The following is an 18,544-nucleotide window of genomic DNA, read 5'->3' as shown; positions in this document are numbered from 1 at the left end:
AAGCTGCTGATTTCACAAGGAAGGCACTGAGGTTTTCATCAATTTTTTATCTACCATGGGTGAAGAAGAAAGAAAAAAATCTCGCACCTTCAAGCAGATGAAAATGATGATTAACACCTGAGCCAGCATCATTATGCCAGCTAATGAGAGGCAAATAAATGAAGCAGCAGAATCCGTGCTGTCATGCTGAATGTGTTTCATGGAACGTTACCAGGTGTGAATCTCGGCCAATTAAAGTGCTGAGATGAAAGAAATCTTTGGGTTATAATTTGCATTTCATGCAGCGTCAGAATTTGAATCAACTCATAAACAGAAATATTGAGCAAAACACTTTCGTCACCGTGAGGTGACCCTGGGTGTGATAAACGCACTAATGGGAGCCTCATGGTCTCCAGCAGCTCAGAGGACGTATCAAAAGCCCCTCCTCGAAACTGCCTGGAGTTTCACAGAATTCCAGAGTTATTTTAGTTGGGAAAGAGCTCCGAGGTCGCCGAGTCCAGCTGGGACCACCCTCACCTGGTCATCCAGACCAATGAACAGGAATTCTTTGGACATTGCCAGAGGTGGCCACTCCAACCCTCCCTGGGCAGCCCCTTCCAAAGCCTTTTCAGGAAGAATTTCCTCAAATTTCCAGCTCAAGGCCGTTCCTTCTTGTCCTGGCCCTGTTCCCTGGGATCAGATCCCAAATCCCCTCTGGCAGATCCCAAATTCCCCCTGGATCTCCCTTTTCTCCAGTCTTTGCCCTCCCCCAGCTCCCTCAGGATTCTCCATTCCCTTTTCCAGCTGCTCCAGCCCTGTTCCCATCCCGGGAAATTCTCCAGCTCCTCAATGTCCCCCTTGACATGAAGGGCCCAGAGCTGGACACCGGATTTTCCCATTTCCATGAGATTTCTAAGCTTTTCCCCTTGTCCTTCAGAAGGTTCTGCTGGGTGATGGCCACACTCGTGTCACCTGATGACTGTCACATTTCCTGATGACCAGCTCAAGGATTGCCCTGACCCGAGGGTGGTGGCTCATCCACCATTCAGTGTCATCACAGGGATCCTTTGTCCCTTCCCTCTGGAAACACCGCGGGATCTCCATTAGAGCCTGGCTTAAATCCTGCTTAAGGGCTCCTTTTGTAGCCTGAACTTTTCTTACTCTGCTCTTCACCACCACAGATTTTCTGGCAGATTTATCAGGTCCTGGCAGGAGGTAGACAGATTTTTCTGACTGCTTTTTCAGGTCCTGGAAGGAGGTAGAGATTTTCTGACTGATTTTTCAGGTCCTAGCTGGACGTAGATAGATTTTTCAGACTTATTTTTCAGGTCCTGGCAGGACACAGAACATCGACTCCGCCTGTCATTTGGGGAATCTCTGGGTTCTGCTGGGAGTCATTCAATTTTGCAGCAGCTTTTGCCTTTTTTAATTCAAGTTTTCCCTTTGGTTTTCTGGTCAGATTTTCTCTAAACATGGTGATGTTCGACAAATCTTTTTGCTGCAGGAAAATGTGTACCCTGAGATCTTTTGGCAGCTGAACCAGATGAGGAAAACTCCCTGTGAGATAAGGATCTGCCTGAATCAGGAGGTGACTTTGTGCTTTGCTGATTACATAAGAAGATAATGACATTTATGGTGCAGTGTTTTTGTTGGGTTTTAGGCTACTTATAAAATATGGACAAAATTCCATTTCTATTTAATATATAAATAAATTAAACACATGGTCTTGACAATCTTCAAGGCTCTTCCAACCCAATTCAGTGATTCCATGACCACTCATGATGTCCTTGATGTGGATTTAAAGAAGTTCCCTCTGCACACAGGGCTCAACATGTAGAGGAAACTTCTGATCGCCTTTGGCCACCATGCTGTGACCACATTGTAGTTCCATAAATGTAAATTTACTGAAATTGTAAATTCATGGGTAAAAACGGCCCCATGGAGACTTTCCCCTCTGGGCAGGGTTTGCTCAACGTTTTTGCTACCTCATGCAGAGCAGGGAGCTTTACCCAGCAGAGGTTGGCAAACTGAGGGTGGGTGAGGACACAAAAGCCCAACACGAGGATTTTCAGTGATGCAATAGTTTTAATGAGAATGAAAAGAACACAAACAACATGGTAACATCAGGACTGTAAATACAGGCAGAGATTGAAAGACACTTCAGTCTGTCACTGCATTCAGCCACATGGGTGATAAAGAAGATAACAAGGAATTGAACTCATGGAGGTATCAGGACAGAATTTAAAGGGAAGAAAAATCTGCATTTCACTTTGCCCTTCTACATCATCCAGAGGGTTTTCCTCAGGGTTTAGCAGGAGCCCCAGTAGCCACGGCCATAGCGGCCGTACCAGGAGGAGTAGGGGCTGCAATAGCCAGAGCCAAAGAGTCTGCCAGAGCCATACAGACCCCGGTAGCCCCCACAGGACCCCAGACCCCCATAGCCCCACAGACCCCCGTAGCCCAGGGATCCATAACCCCCATATCCATACAGACCCCCATAGCCCAGGGAGCCGTAACCCCCATATCCATAGAGACCCCCATAGCCCAGGGATCCGTAGCCCCCATAGCCCAGGGAGGTGCCAGAGGCTGCAAGGACGGGAGCTCCAGCAGATCCCACCACAGAATCCTGGGGGAAGGAGCTGAGGATGGGGCCGGGGAAGGTGACCACCACGGCGGGAGGCTGGATCACGGTGGTGGAGTCGGGGCACTGGCGGACGCACGGCTCGTTCCCGCTGTCAGCCAGGGGCTGGGGCCGGAGGGCGCCGCAGGCAGCGGAGGGGTACAGGTCGTAGCAGGACATCTTGTAGGGGTTGGAGGTCGGCAGGTACTGAGGAGTGAGCAAAAGGCAGAAATTCAATGGTTAAAATATTTCACAGCTGGACATGTGGCTGAAAAGAATTGTTATGTCTCAAGTCTTGGCTGTCCTTCATTCTCATCAGTGTTTTTGTAAATTACTCGCTCTCTGAGCTGCCATCTCTCCTGGGGTCTCATTCTTAATTTCTTGTACTTCATTCCCACCCACAGAAAATTCTTATTGGGTGAACAAACCTTCTGCAAGGTTTTGGATGCTGCTTTGGTTTCTAATTCTAAATTTTTCTAATTTCTAGTAAGAACAAAGAATGATTTTACCATTTTGAACTTATAAATGTCTAGCACCAACTGAAAAGAAAACCATCACAAAATAGTCCAATTATTAAGAATCTTAGAATCCTCATGGATGATCCCAACCTTGATTAAGACCAGCAGAAAAGAGAGACTGGAATTTTCCAAGGGAACATTTCCAAGGGAAGAGATCCCTTAGAATGGTGCTTACCTTTCTCAAGGAGCTGATTGAAGCGAGGAAGGCGAAGTGAAGAGCCCTGGGTTGGGAGAGCTTTTATACCATTCCCAAAATCCTGGGGAACATCTAAGGTGCAATTTGGGGATGTCCATAATTGGGACAAACGCCAAATGAATGTGACACGTAGCTCCTCAAAGTTCTGCTGACTCTTTGTTTATTTGCTGGTCCGAAGTCTCGTGAAATGTGATAGGTGTGTTTCATCACTGAGCCCTCTTTCATCTGGAATGGTGACAAGTCATCTTCATGCCTGTTATCATTCCATTCACAGCCCTGGCGTTACAGCAGGAATTATCCCAACGCTCTTCCAGAGCTTCTCCATTGTTTAATGGCAAAACCTGTCTGCTCGCTTGGGGTCACCTCATGCGCGGAGTTTTTTTCCATTAAAAAAACAAAATACCTGGAGAAAAAATGATTTAGAGCAACTTTGGGGTGGTAATTATTATTATTATTATTCTCTGCTTAATGCGAGAACAATATGGAACTCAAAGGAAGGCATGGAAATCATCCTGTGGTCCTTAAAAGGTTTTTGTGACAGAATCTTGGAATTATTTGGGTTGGAAATTACCTCCAAGACCATCAAGTCCAAGCTGTTACTGACCCAAGGTCATTCCCTGTTTTCCTGTCCCTTGTTCCCTGGGACCAGAGCCTGTGGTTGCCCCATCCTTGGAATTGTTTTTGAATAAAATATGGTTCATGAATTTCTGGGTTTTATTCAGAATTTTTTATTTCAAATTCTTTTTCATTGGGAAAAAACCTGAAGGGGCATAAACCTCCAGTATTTGCCCTTGAACTGATGATACCAAGGACACAAATATCTTGACTGAGATGTTTGAATGTGATGTCATTTCATAATTGTGAGGTGCCTAAATCCAGCTCTGTGCCTTTAATCTACTGGATCATCAATAGGATTTGCATGGACTTGCTCCCTGGAAGCTTGAAAATATTATTGTTCAAAAGCCCCTGCCCCCCAAAGGCTGAGAACCCCACCTCAACATTTAGGGATCACCTTTGACGTGGAGTCTGCAATATTAAAATGGCCCACCCATAAACGAGGCAAGAAGGAGCCTTTGTGTCGCACGTTCCAAATTCCTGATTGTTCCTTCACCCCAGAAATTTCCAGCTCAGCCCTTTTTGGGATTTATGACTTGTGTATCATAGAAGCTCATGAATTCCTAAGAACACGAGGCAATAATTCAAAGCATTGCATCACATTTTGACTTTTGCACCAGAGGATCCATTTTTTCCTAAAAAATCCCATGTTTCCTCAGGCCCATTCAAGGCTCTCAGGTGCCACCTTTGTCCAGAAAACATCGGACCCTCAACACTTGGGAAAAGTCTCTTCAGGACCTCCAATCCCTTTGTGGTTTTCGTTAACTTCATGAATTCATTCCATGTTTATCTCCCAAACCCAAACAAGCATCAGGAAGACAAAGGTTCCTCTCGGTCTCCTCCACGGAACTCTGTGGACATGGCCAAAATTAAGGATTTCACTGTTTTTCCTGCTTAGAACTAAATTCTGGTGGAATTTGTGATTCCGATGAACCCATGAGCCACTCTCCAGGTATTCAGTTCATACCAAGAGGAGCTGGCTTGGTGATTCCCGATGTAATTCCAAGGAAGTGACAGGAATAATGCAGGGTGTTAATCTCCCCCCAGTTCGTCACAAGATGAAAGAATTCTCTATAATCTCAGGTGATGCTTAGATCATTATTACAAACAAATTTGAAAGGCTTCATAAAAGCCAATAATGAACCCAACAATTTCATCATCCTGATGGTTGCATGAATTTGAAATTGGGGCGGGCAAGAGATGCTGATCTGGTACCTCCAGCTGATATAAAAGCTCCTCTCTCTCCTCACTCCTCCAAACGCTTCCCTTGACTTCTTGGAGACTTGGGTAAGTCTGAATCTTCTCTGTTGCTCTTGGTGTATTTTTTATTGTTGGTTTCAACTCCAGTTGATGTCCAACATCCTTTCTGTTGGGTGAATCTGCGTGGACTTGGGAAAGATCAAGGACCTTTCTGTCTTTTTGGTGTGTGGAGTTCTTGGTGTCAGGAACTCCAGACCTTGGGGCAACCGGACAGTGCTCTGGGTCAACTGAGGTGGCTGGATCCCCTCCCCTATACAGCCAAGCTGGGAGAGCTGGGAATGTTCAGCCAGGAGGAGAGGAGGTTCTGGGGAGACCTCAGGATCTGCAGGGGTTCCAGGGAAGCTGGAGAGGGACTTCCCTCAGGAGCTGCAGGGACAGGGCACAGGAAATGGGGTCAGACCGAGAGGGGAAATTTAGGTTGGATATTGGGAAGAAATATTTCCCTGTGAAGGTGAGGAGGCCCCCATGCTGGATATTCCAAGGATTCTCCAGCCCTGGGAGTGTAGAGAGTCGGTTGGGACGAGGCTTGGAGCAACCTGGAATAGTGGGAGCTGTCCCTGCCCATGGAGGGGCTGGGACTGGATGATCTTAAGGGTCTCTTCCAAACCAGGCAATTCCAAGGTTCTCTGTTTAGCTCTAAATAACCCTGCAAAGAGCTGAGAGTTGGATTTGAGCCTTTTGAGTCACTTCCAGCTTGAGGAAGCCTGTAATTCTCTGATCCTCATTTTGATACGTTTAACCCATCTCAACATTTGCATAAAAGGTTCAGGGTTTGATGAGGGTGCAACCCTTGCAGTCGTTCACACATGATAAAGCCATTTGTGTCTTGCTACCACAAATCCTCAGGCTCTCCTTCACCTTCTTGCTTTCAAGTTCCTCCTCAGAACTCTGTTAAGGATTTAAAGAACATCCTTGGAGATTTGTTCTTTATTTTCTTGTCAAATGCCTTTCTGGGAAAGCCAGGAGCTCACAATCCTATAATCTGTTGTTCCCTTGACTCTCAGCAAAATTGGGATGAGTGGGAAGATGAAGCTACTGTAATTAAGTTCTCTATAAGCTCCATCTCATGCAAACCTGCTGAACCCAAATCTGAGTTTTCCTAATGACTCATCCAATGACCTTGGACAAAGTCACTTTGCTCTCTCTGCTTTTGCTTCCCAGATTTCAGTTTAATGTGGAGAAATCATTCATAGTTTTCTGCAGGATGATACAAGGGGACAAGGTTTTTAGGACATTTCCCACTTGCTCTTGTGTGTGGACACCCTTTAGAAAATTTTTGAAAAATTGTGAAAAAATTTTGAAAATGCTTTCTGAAAAAAAGAGAGCATCGAGATTGCAAAGTACTCAGAACACTCTACTTGCTATTTTAATTTAAATTGCTAATTTTTAACTCCTTGCCTTCTTTTTTAGCCTGTGTTGACCTCCAACCCCTACAAGATGTCCTGCTACGACCTGTACCCCTCCGCTGCCTGCGGCGCCCTCCGGCCCCAGCCCCTGGCTGACAGCGGGAACGAGCCGTGCGTCCGCCAGTGCCCCGACTCCACCACCGTGATCCAGCCTCCCGCCGTGGTGGTCACCTTCCCCGGCCCCATCCTCAGCTCCTTCCCCCAGGATTCTGTGGTGGGATCTGCTGGAGCTCCCGTCCTCGCTGCCTCTGGCACCTCCCTGGGCTATGGGGGCTACGGATCCCTGGGCTATGGGGGTCTCTATGGATATGGGGGTTATGGCTCCCTGGGCTATGGGGGTTTGTATGGATATGGGGGTTATGGATCCCTGGGCTACGGGGGTCTGTGGGGCTATGGGGGTCTGGGGTCCTGTGGGGGCTACCGGGGTCTGTATGGCTCTGGCAGACTCTTTGGCTCTGGCTATTGCAGCCCCTACTCCTCCTGGTACGGCCGCTATGGCCGTGGCTACTGGGGCTCCTGCTAAACCCTACGGAAACATCCCTGAGTAAGGAATCGCCAGCAACGGAGAGATACAATCCTGGCCCCAGAGGAGGTGTTGCGACCATGGCCACCCCACTCAAGTGGAGCTGGAAGCATACAACTCCTCCTTGATTCATTCACCTTCTACTTGTTTTCTTCTGGGCTTTTTACTTGACTGTGTGTATGTAATATGTGGGATGAAAAAATAGTTTATCTTCTTCTAAAATGCAACTTCACTGTCCAACTGGAGAAGAGCAACCCTGGAAGGAGTTGCCTGTGATCTCATGTTCTTCATACTCTGCAATGTTTTTCTGTGAACGCTTTTTTCTCATTAAAGTGATTCTGTTCTGCAAAACAAAAAACCAAACGAATTTTTAGTTTCAATTTCTCTGGCTGTGGGTTTGCCACACTTCTCTCTGTACAGGGTGTGGGGAAATACAGATCCTTACAATAGGCTGAGATTAAGACTTCAAAACCACCGGGAATGTCTTAGCTGGGAGTGAAGTCAGCCATTGTTCCTTGATCCAGATTTTGGGAGCAGGAATGATAACATTACAGAGTTATGGACTCATGGAATGGGTTGGATTGAAAGGACCCCAAAGATCTTCTCCTTCCACCCCCCATCATGGGCAGGGACACCTCCTGCTAGACCTGGTTGCTCCAGCCTGGCATTGGACACTTCCAGGGATGGGGCAACCAGAGATTCCCAGGAAAACCTGTGCCAGGGCCTATCCACCCTCACAGGGAAAGATTTGTTCCCAATATCCACCCTAAATTTGCCCTCTGTCAGTTTGGATCCATTCTCCCTTGTCCTGTTACTCCAGTTCCCAATGAGAAGTCCCTCTCCAGCTTCCCTGTAGATCCTGGAAGGTGGAATCTCACTCAAGGAAGAAGAAGGTTGGATTTGCTCACAAGTTAAGGCATTTTCTATGTTTTAATTTTTCCAGGTACCATTTTCCTATGTTCTCTCTGCTCCAGCTTTTCTTGGTGGTGTGAATGAATCCTTGAAGAACTGTTTTTCTGTCAAAAGTCATCCAACACCTTACACTTCATGATTATTCAGAAAAATTTCAGATTTCAAAGCTCCACTCTGTGGCCCAGAAAACTTTATTTAAATATTTGTCAGGAAATTGATTTAACTTTTTGCCTAGGTTGTTCCTGAGGACAGAATTTAAGTATTTGAGGAAATATTTGAGTCAGAACATGTAGCTCAAAGAGATGAAAGCTTTACCTGGAAGAAATTCATATGGAAATTTAATTTTCCCTGTTTTTTTTTGGGCAGGACATTTATCTCCATGGTTTAGGGACAGGTTGGATGAACCCTGAGCCACCTGGGCCAGTGGGAGGTGTTCCTGCCTGTGGCAGGGTGTGGAATGAGATGAGCTTTAAGATCCCTCCCAACCCAAACTGCTGGGGAAGGATGAAAGTTTGACAAGAACGTCTCACAGATATGTGTGCTTAGCAGAAAGATTTTTAAATGTAGAATCTGAAGAAGGAATGGAGATGGAAGCAAGTTTTGATATAGAAAAAAGAATTGCTGAGCCAGTCTTACTGGATAACTGAGAAGGCAAAGGGTGTGTGAGTTAGAAGGGGATTTTATTACTTAGAACAAAGGATAAACCCACTCCAAACAAGATGTTTTTACCAAGCAGAAAGATAGCAGAGACAAACAAGTCAGCAGATGTTGTAAGTAGAAAAAAGGTCTCAGAGTTTTCCACTGCAAGAAAACTGAAAACAACTTCTAGCTTAAACTGTAATGAACTAACTTTTAGTGATTGGAGAACAGTAACATTAATATGGTAATTCTAGCAGCTATAGGCTGTAGATAAAAGTTAAGGCATAGATTGGTTCTACTGTATTAAGATGCTCAGCAAAGAAAAATATATAATGCAATGTAACCAAAACTAATTAATTATAAAATATATAATGCATTGTAACCAAAACTAAGGGTCTCCAGGCCTGCCTGCAGCTGGAGCTGACAGCTGTAGGCACAGGCTCTGTCATCTACAACCCTGGACTGCTGAAATGTCTTGGATGGAATAAACAGCATTTTGGAGAGCTGCCAGGAGTCCCCCCATCCCTCTTTTCGGCCCTTACACCAAACATTCCATGATTCCAGGATATTTTAGGTTATTACTGACACCTGCACAGGTGAGGCTTCTCCAAAGGCAAATAGCAATGGTGAGAACAGGAAAAAAGACCACCAGAACATGGCAACTTTGATTCAATAAAGTTTTATTGAAAGCAAGCAATGCAATGCGTTTGCAGAGTCTCCAAGAAGCAGGAAGCTCTTCTCCAGCCAAAGGCACATTCACATGTGGCTGATTCGGGGTTCTCTTCCAAATCCCAGATGTTGATGTGAACAAACAGGACCCACTTTGAGCCCTTTTGTTCCATATTTACCCCAGAGAGCACAGAAATGGGGCGGGAGAAGCATTAAGGCGGAAGCTGAAAGAGCAGAAATCCAAAAGAGGCTGAACAGCTACAAATCCGTGGTGTTGAGATGGAGCAGCAGTAGTTCCAAGCTCTTTGGCTGTGAAACCATCACATTTCCTCTGTTGACAAGACCTCTCTTGGGATTCTTCCTTCGGGTTTAGCAGGAGCCGCAGCTGCCACGGCGGTAGCGGCCGAAGCGGGAGGACCGAGAGCCGCAGGAGCCAAAGGATCTCCCAAAGCCATACAGACCCCGGTAACCCAGGGAGGAGCCCCCACAGGAACCCAGACCCCCAAAGCCCAGCGAGGAGCCCCCATAGCCCCACAGACCCCCATAGCCCAGGGAGCCGTAACCCCCATAGCCCCCAAAGCCAAATCCCCCATAACCCCCAGAGCCAAATCCTCCATAGGCCCCGGAGGCCCCAGAGGCGGCGAGGACGGGAGCTCCAGCAGATCCCACCACAGAATCCTGAGGGAAGGAGCTGAGGATGGGGCCGGGGAAGGTGACCACCACGGCGGGAGGCTGGATCACGGTGGTAGAGTCGGGGCACTGGCGGACGCACGGCTCGTTCCCGCTGTCAGCCAGGGGCTGGGGCCGGAGGACGCCGCCAGCACCGATGAGGCCGGAGCCACCAAAGAGGCCGGAGCCACCGAAGAGGCCAGAGCCACCAATGAGGCCGGAGCCACCCATGGAGCACAGGTCATAGCAGGACATCTTGCAGGGGTGGAAGTTAATCTGTGGAAAGTGTTAATTTGTATTAATTTTAAAGGAATAACAAACTTCAGGCTGAAGCAGTCCTAATGGTATCAGTAATAAATCTGGGATGTAAATGTGTTTCCTCTTCTTGTTTTTCCTATGGCTGTGAACTCCAAGCTACTCTTGACTTCACTGCAACACAGTCTGTACTCCTCAGTTGTATCTTTGAATTTCCAAACTAGATAATTTCATCAGCATTACATTACTCTTAGCTGATGATTTCTACTCAGATTTTATCTTTCCTGTTGCAAACTCAGCAAAACTCTGAGTTTTGTGGCTACCAAATGTAGCCACATATACAGGTTATTCATCTCCTAAAATACAGACAAAGAATCCTTTGGAGTGGTAAATAATACAAGTTTGGGGTTCAGCACCACTCAATGAATCTCTCTCTTAAAAGACATAGATATAAATGAGAAATTAGGCACCAAATATCCTACAGAGCAGCAGCAGCCTGACCCCAACCAGATTTCTTGACTGGAAGCTCAGTTTAGAGAAGTTCGAGACAAAAGTGTCTTACCTGGTTCACGAAGGCAGAACAGGTGAGAGAAGTGGATGGAAGGACCTGGTGCAGAGGCCTTTTATAGAGCTCCCTGCTTGCCCACAGGGCACTGGGCACCTGATGCGCCAGCTCATAATTAGGTCCCAACCCCAAATTGCAGGCCACATAATTCCCCAAAGTGCCGAAATTATCTTTGCTTATTGCTGGTGCACTCCAAACCCACACATAGCGTGAGCTGCACATTCCACCCCAGACCTCTATTGTCTCCAGGCTTTATGTGGTGAATTATTTTTTATGATCCCATTGCTTTCCTTAGCGTTAGGGGAGGAAATAAAGCTGACTTGATTTATTTATGAGTCCCTCATAATTAGGGTGATTGAAGGACACTCATGGTTTTGTCCAGGCAAAGGTCCCTGAGTGAGATCAACAGGAGACGCGGAGACAATGGAGCTTCTTTTAGGGACTCAAATGAGGACTGGGGACAAAGAACAAAGGGAAAACTTTGGTTCTGTAGGCTCAGCATTTCTCCCTCCACCCACTCACGGCAAGGCAAACACAACAGTCAGGAGCATCTTTGAATGGATTTTATACCATAAAATGCTATCATGGAATGGTTTGGGTTAAAAAAGACTTTAAAGATCATCCAGAGGCACCTTCCATGGACCAGGGTGCTCCAAGCCTCCTCCATCCAGGCTTTGGACACTTCCAGAGGTGGGGAATCCCTGGAATATCCTGTGCCAGGGTCTCCCCACCCTCACAGGGAGCAATTCCTGCCCGATATCCTATCTAAACCTCCTCTCTGTCAGTTTGAATCCAATCCCTCTTTCCTGCCAATTCAACCCTCAGAAGAAGTCTCTCCCCATGTTCCTTTGTAAACTCTCCTCTTGCTCTCTTTCAATCCCTAGAAACAGAGAAATACTTCACCTGGCAGGCACAATTCCATGGAAATTGAGTTTTTTGAGTTGTTTTATCAAGCTTTCCTTTCCTTTCTCATGCTTTCTCCTCCTACTTTTACATGTTAGAGACACAACATTCTGTGTATTAAATAAAGAAAAATATATTTTATTCTTAAGGTCAAAGACAGGAAGGTCAATTTTGTAAACCAAGAGCTGATTATGGGAGAAACTCAAGTGGCCTCAATTTATGCATTTTAATGAGATAATCTTATAATTGTGGGGTGTTTACACTCAGGCACAGATTTTATATAACTCTGAAAGAGTAGGAATAAGTCAGTAATGGATGTTCAAGAGGTGCTTGAAAATCCCTTGGAATGTTCTTGTAAAACTTCAACGTGAATTTTTTTTCCAGGATAATGGCTCAGGAACTCCCCATGTGTATCTTCAGATTTGAAAAAGCTCATAATTTATAAATAATACATGGTGTGAAGATAACCATGTGGGTGATTATGATAACGATGATAATGATAGAGTAGGAAGATCATGGTGTAAACAGAGAGAGAAACCTCAGCAAATCCAACATTTGCTTTTCCCAGGAGATTCTCACATTGTAATTGCTCTGTGCTGAAAGACACAACAAGGATGGCATTAGCTGCAAGATCCTCTCTAAAAACAAAAGGATTTTATTGCCACTACAGCTAAATTCGGGATTTCTTCTATATAGAATCATGGAATGGTTTAAAATTGGCAGGGACCTCAAAGACCCTCTTGTTCCAACCCCTGTCATGGACAGGGACAGCTTTGACTGTCCCAGGTTGATCCAAACCAGCCTTGAACACTTCTAGAGTTGGAACCACCTAGATAAAACATAAGTTTGATTACTATTTCAATGTACTCTCTGATTATTTTGAGTTTTCCACTCTAATCCTTAAAATCATAAATATCTCTCCCTTCAGAACTAAACTCAGGTTTAAACTGTGGCTTAAGTGTTGGAAAAAACATAAGACTTTTCTGGATATTTGTGTCCCCAAACCATTCTAAGAGTTTCATAATTTCTGTAAATGTCTGAGCATAATTGTCTTATAAGACAGGACAAAAATATTTGCATGTAAATGGCTCAGTACATGGTGTCACCCCAGAAAACTGCCACGAATTCATGAATCATGTTTTAGGATGAAAGATGCACCAATTCCACCCATCAGCGTTCCGGATCAAAGGACCTCGCGTGACGTAAGGCGCCATTTGAAATCAAGAATAAACACAAAGAGCGGCAATTTCATCACTTTGAGGAGCAATCAATACAAAGAAATGTTCTGTGTCAACTAATGAGCTCCTGTGAGCCCTGAGGCAAGTCTGAACTGTATAAAAGCCGTCTCCACTTGGGGTTCTCCCAAACATCTTCCCTTCACTCGTTCTTCTCAACGACTTGGTAAGTCTGGAGCTGCTCTTTGCTGCTTCTGGAATTGCTCTTTGCTGCTTTTGGAATCTCTCTTTGCTCTACAATTCATCTGGGGTGTTCTCTTCCATTGGGAACTCATAGGCAAAATTTTAGGTGAAGAGATAAACCTTGCAAAAACTTTATGGAAGGCTGCTCTCTGCTTTCGAGGCTGGAGTTCTGTTCCAAACCAAACCAAAAATTTCTTATTAGAAAATTCACTTGGATGTTGGGTCACCTACACCAGTTGTATCCATAATGTGAAAGGTTCAGTGTTTTTTCCTATCCTCTGTTTGGTTAAATGGGCAACTGGAAATTATTTGGAAAGTTTAAATCTTCCTATTTCACAGGGAAATGTTGAGTTAGAGGCAAACCTGCCATTAGATGCAGCTTGTTCTATTCCAAATCAAGTGAAATGCTTTTAATTCAAGATAAATGGGCATGAACACCCCAAGAGACTGGCTTGGAGTAGGACAAAGAGAAGAATTGAGAACTGCTTAAAACGCTCTGTATTAGATTTATTTAAGATTAAAAGGGATCTTGGAGGGAACTTAAACAGCTGAAATGTGGAGTGCTGGATTTCTCCAAGTTAATGAGGGCAAATGCTTTGGTGTGAGAAATTTTCAAGAGTTTGTGGCCCAAAATCAAAATTCTGGGGTGTTAAGCTCATTGTAGGGATCTCAAAGCCCTGATTCAATGTTTGGAAATTTGGGACAACCATCTTTGCAATTCCCTTGTAATGGTCTCATCCAAGAAGCTACTGAGCAAATCTGAACAGACAATGAGTTATAATCCCTGTTTAGACAAGGATCAGCACAAAGGAGATCAGTGGGAATGAGGAGCCGGAGTCATGAAATCCTGAATAACAACACACTCTACTCCTGGAGCAGAGTCCCACTCCTTGTTGATCCCCTGACTCATCAAAGTGCCCCAGCAAATCATTTTTGTTCTTACAATTTAAGAACAAATAATTGTTCTTATCCAATTTTCATCTTTAAGAGACATGGGGAAATTCCAGTGCTTCAAAACTCTCCTGCCTGGGGAAAAGCAGCCAGCTCCAGAGTATTTTTCTCTTTGTAAATAACATCTTGTAATTGCTCCAATCAACTCTTGCAGATCAACCTCCACCCGTGCAAGATGTCCTGCTATGACCTGTGCTCCATGGGCGGCTCCGGCCTCATTGGTGGCTCTGGCCTCTTCGGTGGCTCCGGCCTCTTTGGTGGCTCCGGCCTCATCGGTGCTGGCGGCGTCCTCCAGCCCCAGCCCCTGGCTGACAGCGGGAACGAGCCGTGCGTCCGCCAGTGCCCCGACTCCACCACCGTGATCCAGCCTCCCGCCGTGGTGGTCACCTTCCCCGGCCCCATCCTCAGCTCCTTCCCTCAGGATTCTGTGGTGGGATCTGCTGGAGCTCCCGTCCTCGCCGCCTCTGGGGCCTCCGGGGCCTATGGAGGATTTGGCTCTGGGGGTTATGGGGGATTTGGCTTTGGTGGCTATGGGGGTTACGGCTCCCTGGGCTATGGGGGTCTGTGGGGCTATGGGGGCTCCTCGCTGGGCTTTGGGGGTCTGGGTTCCTGTGGGGGCTCCTCCCTGGGTTACCGGGGTCTGTATGGCTTTGGGAGATCCTTTGGCTCCTGCGGCTCTCGGTCCTCCCGCTTCGGCCGCTACCGCCGTGGCAGCTGCGGCTCCTGCTAAACCCAAAGGAAAAATCCCTCAACTCGGCAAACAACACCAGTGGATCCTCACCTGAGCTCCTGAGGATGGGGCAGAGTGTCAGAACTTCACTTCAGACCATGGAGACAGAACTCCTCTAGAAATTCTCCTTTTTGTTTCCTCCTTCCATTTTTCGGTCTCCTCTTCCCCGCCCCTACCACTGGCCAAATGTGCGGCTCCCCCATCCGCTGGCTTCTCCCTGAAACTGCTGCCTCCTGCCACAAGGCTGAGGGAGCAGCTCTAGTGAGGAGTAACCTGCTTGTCTTTGCCTCCCGTGTCCTTGTCCAATGCCATCTTCCCTGCCCTTGCAATAAAAAATCCTGCATCCAACACCTGTCTTTGTTTTTTCTGAAAATTCAAGTTTTCCAGAGTGGGATTCCTCCCTGTCAGAACCAGACTGAGATTCTTCAGGTCAGACTTGCAGCTGAGAGTCCTCTCTGCCTCACACTGATTATTCCAGTTGTCAGAGTTCCAGTAGTTATTCCAACTATTTCCATCCAGTTTGGTGCTGGGATAGGGAAAAGTCATGTCCCCAAGGCTGCCAGAGCTCAAGGACAGTGGTCTCAGGCACAGGGTGGGATTCCTGGGGTGCCTGTGCAGGGCCAGGAGTTGGACTCAATCCCTGTGTGGCCCTTCCAACCCAGAATATTCCACAGTTTTTTTTTAAGTTGTTAATTTAGTGCTGGAATTCCTTTTGATTTTACATCTTCCAGGCAATGTATTAGGAATCATCCAACTGCCTTCAAAGACAGAGCTAAAAAATACCCCCTGAAGTTCTGCCAAAGCACGTTCTGAAAAGGAATGATAGGAGGAAGGAGAACAAAGGGAAACAATTTTTGAGATAGGTATCTGATGAGCAAAGATGAGGCACTACGTTCTCTTTTTTCGTTAATCACTGCCGTGATAAAGTTGCCTCGGGGAAGGTTTGGCTGAACCTGTCAACAGGTGAGGCAAAAAGAACATGGACTGATGCATTAGAGAGGATTTACCTCTTCCTTCACTGGGACTCTCTCAAAGAAATTATCTTGATCCATGTCAAGGAACAGCAAATCTTATTTTTCACAGGTAATTTCAATATTCTTTCTTGTATTGGACTGGATCTGTCAGATGGCCGTAAGTAATAAATTGAAATCAAAATTAGTCCATGGTACCTGTGAATGCTGCTTTTATTTTCACAAAACAAAACTTAATTTTTATGGGTAAAAAACCACTTATTTGAGAATATTTTCACTAAAAAAAACACAGAATTGTTTAGGTTGGAAAAGACCTCTGAGATCATTCAAGCTGGATCCCCACCTGGTCACCAAGCCCAACATCCAGGAGTTCCTTGGACATCTCAAGGGATGAGAATTCCAAAACTTCCTGAGCCCCTTCCAAGGTCTGACTGCCCTTTCCAGGAGGAAATTCCCATGTCCAACCTGAACATCCCCTGCTGCATCTCCAAATTTCTCCCCTGGCATGTTCTCCTCTCTCTCCTTATTTCATCCTCCCTGTCTCCTTTCCTCTCATCCAGCTCCTGGAACAACTTTCCAAAACGCCGATGCTTTTCTCTCTGTTTCTCTTCTGATCTTTGCTTCCACCCACAGCCACCAAGAGGTGCTTGGGTATAAATCATGAGCCCAGCCGAACACCTGAGCTGTGACTGCCAAATTTCACCTGATCCTCTCAGCCTGGCCGTGCCAGGCAGGGAGCAGCTTAATTAACTGTTGTGTCAGACAAGTGCTCAGCCCAAGATAACGCCCCAGAAGAAAGCCATTAACACTTAGGGAGCAATGATTACACAGCTTTAATTTGGGCTGGAAGCCTGCTCAGAGTGAGCTCATGTCTGATTGCAAAACCCAGCAAAGGGCTGACCTTTCTCTCAGTGTCTACTCAGGAGTTACGGGGTGGAGGGAGTTCACCCCATTCGTTACTCAAGGATCCCGAAAAACCTCTAATTATTCATCTCCGTTCCTGACATTGGCACATGTTTTGGGAGCCTTGATAACAGGAAGCTGAGTGGCACTGAGCAGGAGGGAATCAGAGTTTCAGACTGGAAAAACGGGGTGGCTGAACTGCTGGGAGCAGCAGTAACAGAGTGACCATCATGGGACAGGGCAGAGCTGGGTAACTGCTGACTGTGGGGAAAGGAGGTGGTGCAATGGCAAGGAAACTTTCCTGTGCCACCTTCCAGGAGCCACCTCAGCATCCCAGGAACCAGGAAAACTCCTACAACATCATTGAGTCCAATCTAGGACTGATCTCCATATTGTTAACCAGCCCAGGGCACTGAAGATCTCATGCAGCGGAACCATCTGAGACAACATTTGTTTCAGTGACCATATTCCAAGCAGAGCCTCAGACCTCTCAATGGTTAAAATAATTTAATCACAGTGCATAAATAGAATTGCAGCACCAGATGGCGCCTCCAAGGAAGGACAAACTAAGGTCACGTTGGGATTTTGTACCCTCAAAGCCTGGAGACATCAGTTCCTGCTGTGACCATGAGTGTGCCAGAGGTCCCTGTGACCTTTACATGCTCTGGAGTGAATACACTGAAAACATGAAGCACCAAGAGTCATCGTAAAAGAAGCAGAAGCTGTAAAACCAAGGGAAAGGGCACACCCAATTTCCCTTTCACTGGAAACATGCCCCTGCCTGTCTGACAGAGTGAATCCAGGAAAATAGATTGGAATTAATCCTGAGTAAAACAAGGGGTAGAAAATGAAGTGATACGAACAAAGCAGAAATCACCTGAACTCTCAATGAGAAAAAAACTGTATGATGCCATGTGATGAAAAATGGAGGAATCAGAATAAACCCTCAAGGTGATGAGGGAACAAAATTCCAGAAAAATATGCAGAGAGACAGGAATTGGATGCAGGAAAACTTTATTGCACCAAGAAGGGCAGGAAAGGCAGGAACGGGCATAGTGGGCAGGCCAGAGGAAGGCCGGGTGTCACGGGCTGCAGGAGGCCAGGGCAGCTTGTGCAGAGCTCAAGGTGTCCATGATGGGCTGAGGTGGCGCCAGGGCCTTTGGGGCTGCTGCTGGTGGCTCTAGCAGGGCCCGCAGGTGTTCCAGAGCTTCTTGCTGTAGCGGGGAAGGGCACAAGGGCTGCAGGCGGGAGCAGCGTAGGCTCTGCCAAAGGTGCAGAGGCCCCCCGAGGCCTGGGTGGCGCCGGTGCCATAGAGGCCGCCCAGCCCCAGGGAGCCGCCAAAGGCCGGTGCTCCGGAGGAGCCCACCACGGCCTGCTGGGGGAAGGAGCTGAGGATGGGGCCGGGGAAGGTGACCACCACGGGCGGGGGCTGGATGAAGGCAGACGAGTCGGGGCACTGGCGGGCGCACAGCTCGTTGCAGCTCTCAGCGATGGGCTGGGGCACAGCCACGCTGGTCCTGGGCACTGGGCACAGCTCAGCGCTGGTCCTGGGTGGGCACAGGTCGTAGCAGGACATCTTGGAGTGGGATGCGAGGGTGCTCTGCAAGAGAGGGCAGCCATGGCAGGAGAGCAGCCCAGGGCAGCAGTGTCTGAGCCACAGGGGCCGGGGCTGGAGCAGAGAGCCACCAGCAGAAGTGCTGGCACACTTACCCTTGTTCCTGAGGAGGAGAAGGTGGCCAGGGCACTGCTTGCTCCACTCTGGCCCAGGCAGGGCTTTTATAGCAACCATGGGGATTGCTCAGCTCCATCAAGGCCAATCTGCACAGGGGACACTCCCTGCTG

The 18,544-nt window shown here is 47.0% G+C and overlaps 4 protein-coding genes and 1 pseudogene across 4 annotated transcripts; 2 read left to right on the top strand and 3 right to left on the bottom strand.

The window, feature by feature from the left end:
- Window positions 1-2,044: 2,044 nt before the first annotated feature.
- On the bottom strand, window positions 2,045-2,779 carry LOC131095253 (scale keratin-like). Its single transcript, XM_058042916.1, has one exon. The coding sequence runs from the start codon at window positions 2,777-2,779 to the stop codon at window positions 2,288-2,290; it is 492 nt and encodes a 163-aa protein (XP_057898899.1). The 3' UTR covers window positions 2,045-2,287.
- A 3,846-nt stretch (window positions 2,780-6,625) lies between these two features.
- On the top strand, window positions 6,626-7,475 carry LOC131095252 (scale keratin-like). The gene has a single exon (XM_058042915.1). The coding sequence runs from the start codon at window positions 6,626-6,628 to the stop codon at window positions 7,115-7,117; it is 492 nt and encodes a 163-aa protein (XP_057898898.1). The 3' UTR covers window positions 7,118-7,475.
- Window positions 7,476-9,706: 2,231 nt separating this feature from the next.
- On the bottom strand, window positions 9,707-10,261 carry LOC131095261 (scale keratin-like). The gene is made up of 2 exons (XM_058042928.1): window positions 10,240-10,261; window positions 9,707-10,164 (listed from the first exon to the last, which is right to left on the bottom strand). Exons 1-2 carry the CDS (start codon window positions 10,259-10,261, stop codon window positions 9,707-9,709), a joined length of 480 nt encoding a protein of 159 aa, XP_057898911.1.
- Window positions 10,262-14,273: 4,012 nt separating this feature from the next.
- On the top strand, window positions 14,274-15,176 carry LOC131095260 (scale keratin-like). Its single transcript, XM_058042927.1, has 2 exons — window positions 14,274-14,295; window positions 14,371-15,176. The coding sequence occupies exons 1-2, from the start codon at window positions 14,274-14,276 to the stop codon at window positions 14,826-14,828; spliced, it is 480 nt and encodes a 159-aa protein (XP_057898910.1). The 3' UTR covers window positions 14,829-15,176.
- A 2,706-nt stretch (window positions 15,177-17,882) lies between these two features.
- Window positions 17,883-18,322, bottom strand: LOC131095090 (scale keratin-like; annotated as a pseudogene).
- Between the last annotated feature and the right edge of the window lie 222 nt (window positions 18,323-18,544).

The sequence above is a fragment of the Melospiza georgiana genome, chromosome 33, assembly GCF_028018845.1.
Source record: "Melospiza georgiana isolate bMelGeo1 chromosome 33, bMelGeo1.pri, whole genome shotgun sequence".
Lineage (NCBI taxonomy): Eukaryota > Metazoa > Chordata > Aves > Passeriformes > Passerellidae > Melospiza > Melospiza georgiana.
This window is presented reverse-complemented; position numbering and strand designations above follow the sequence as displayed.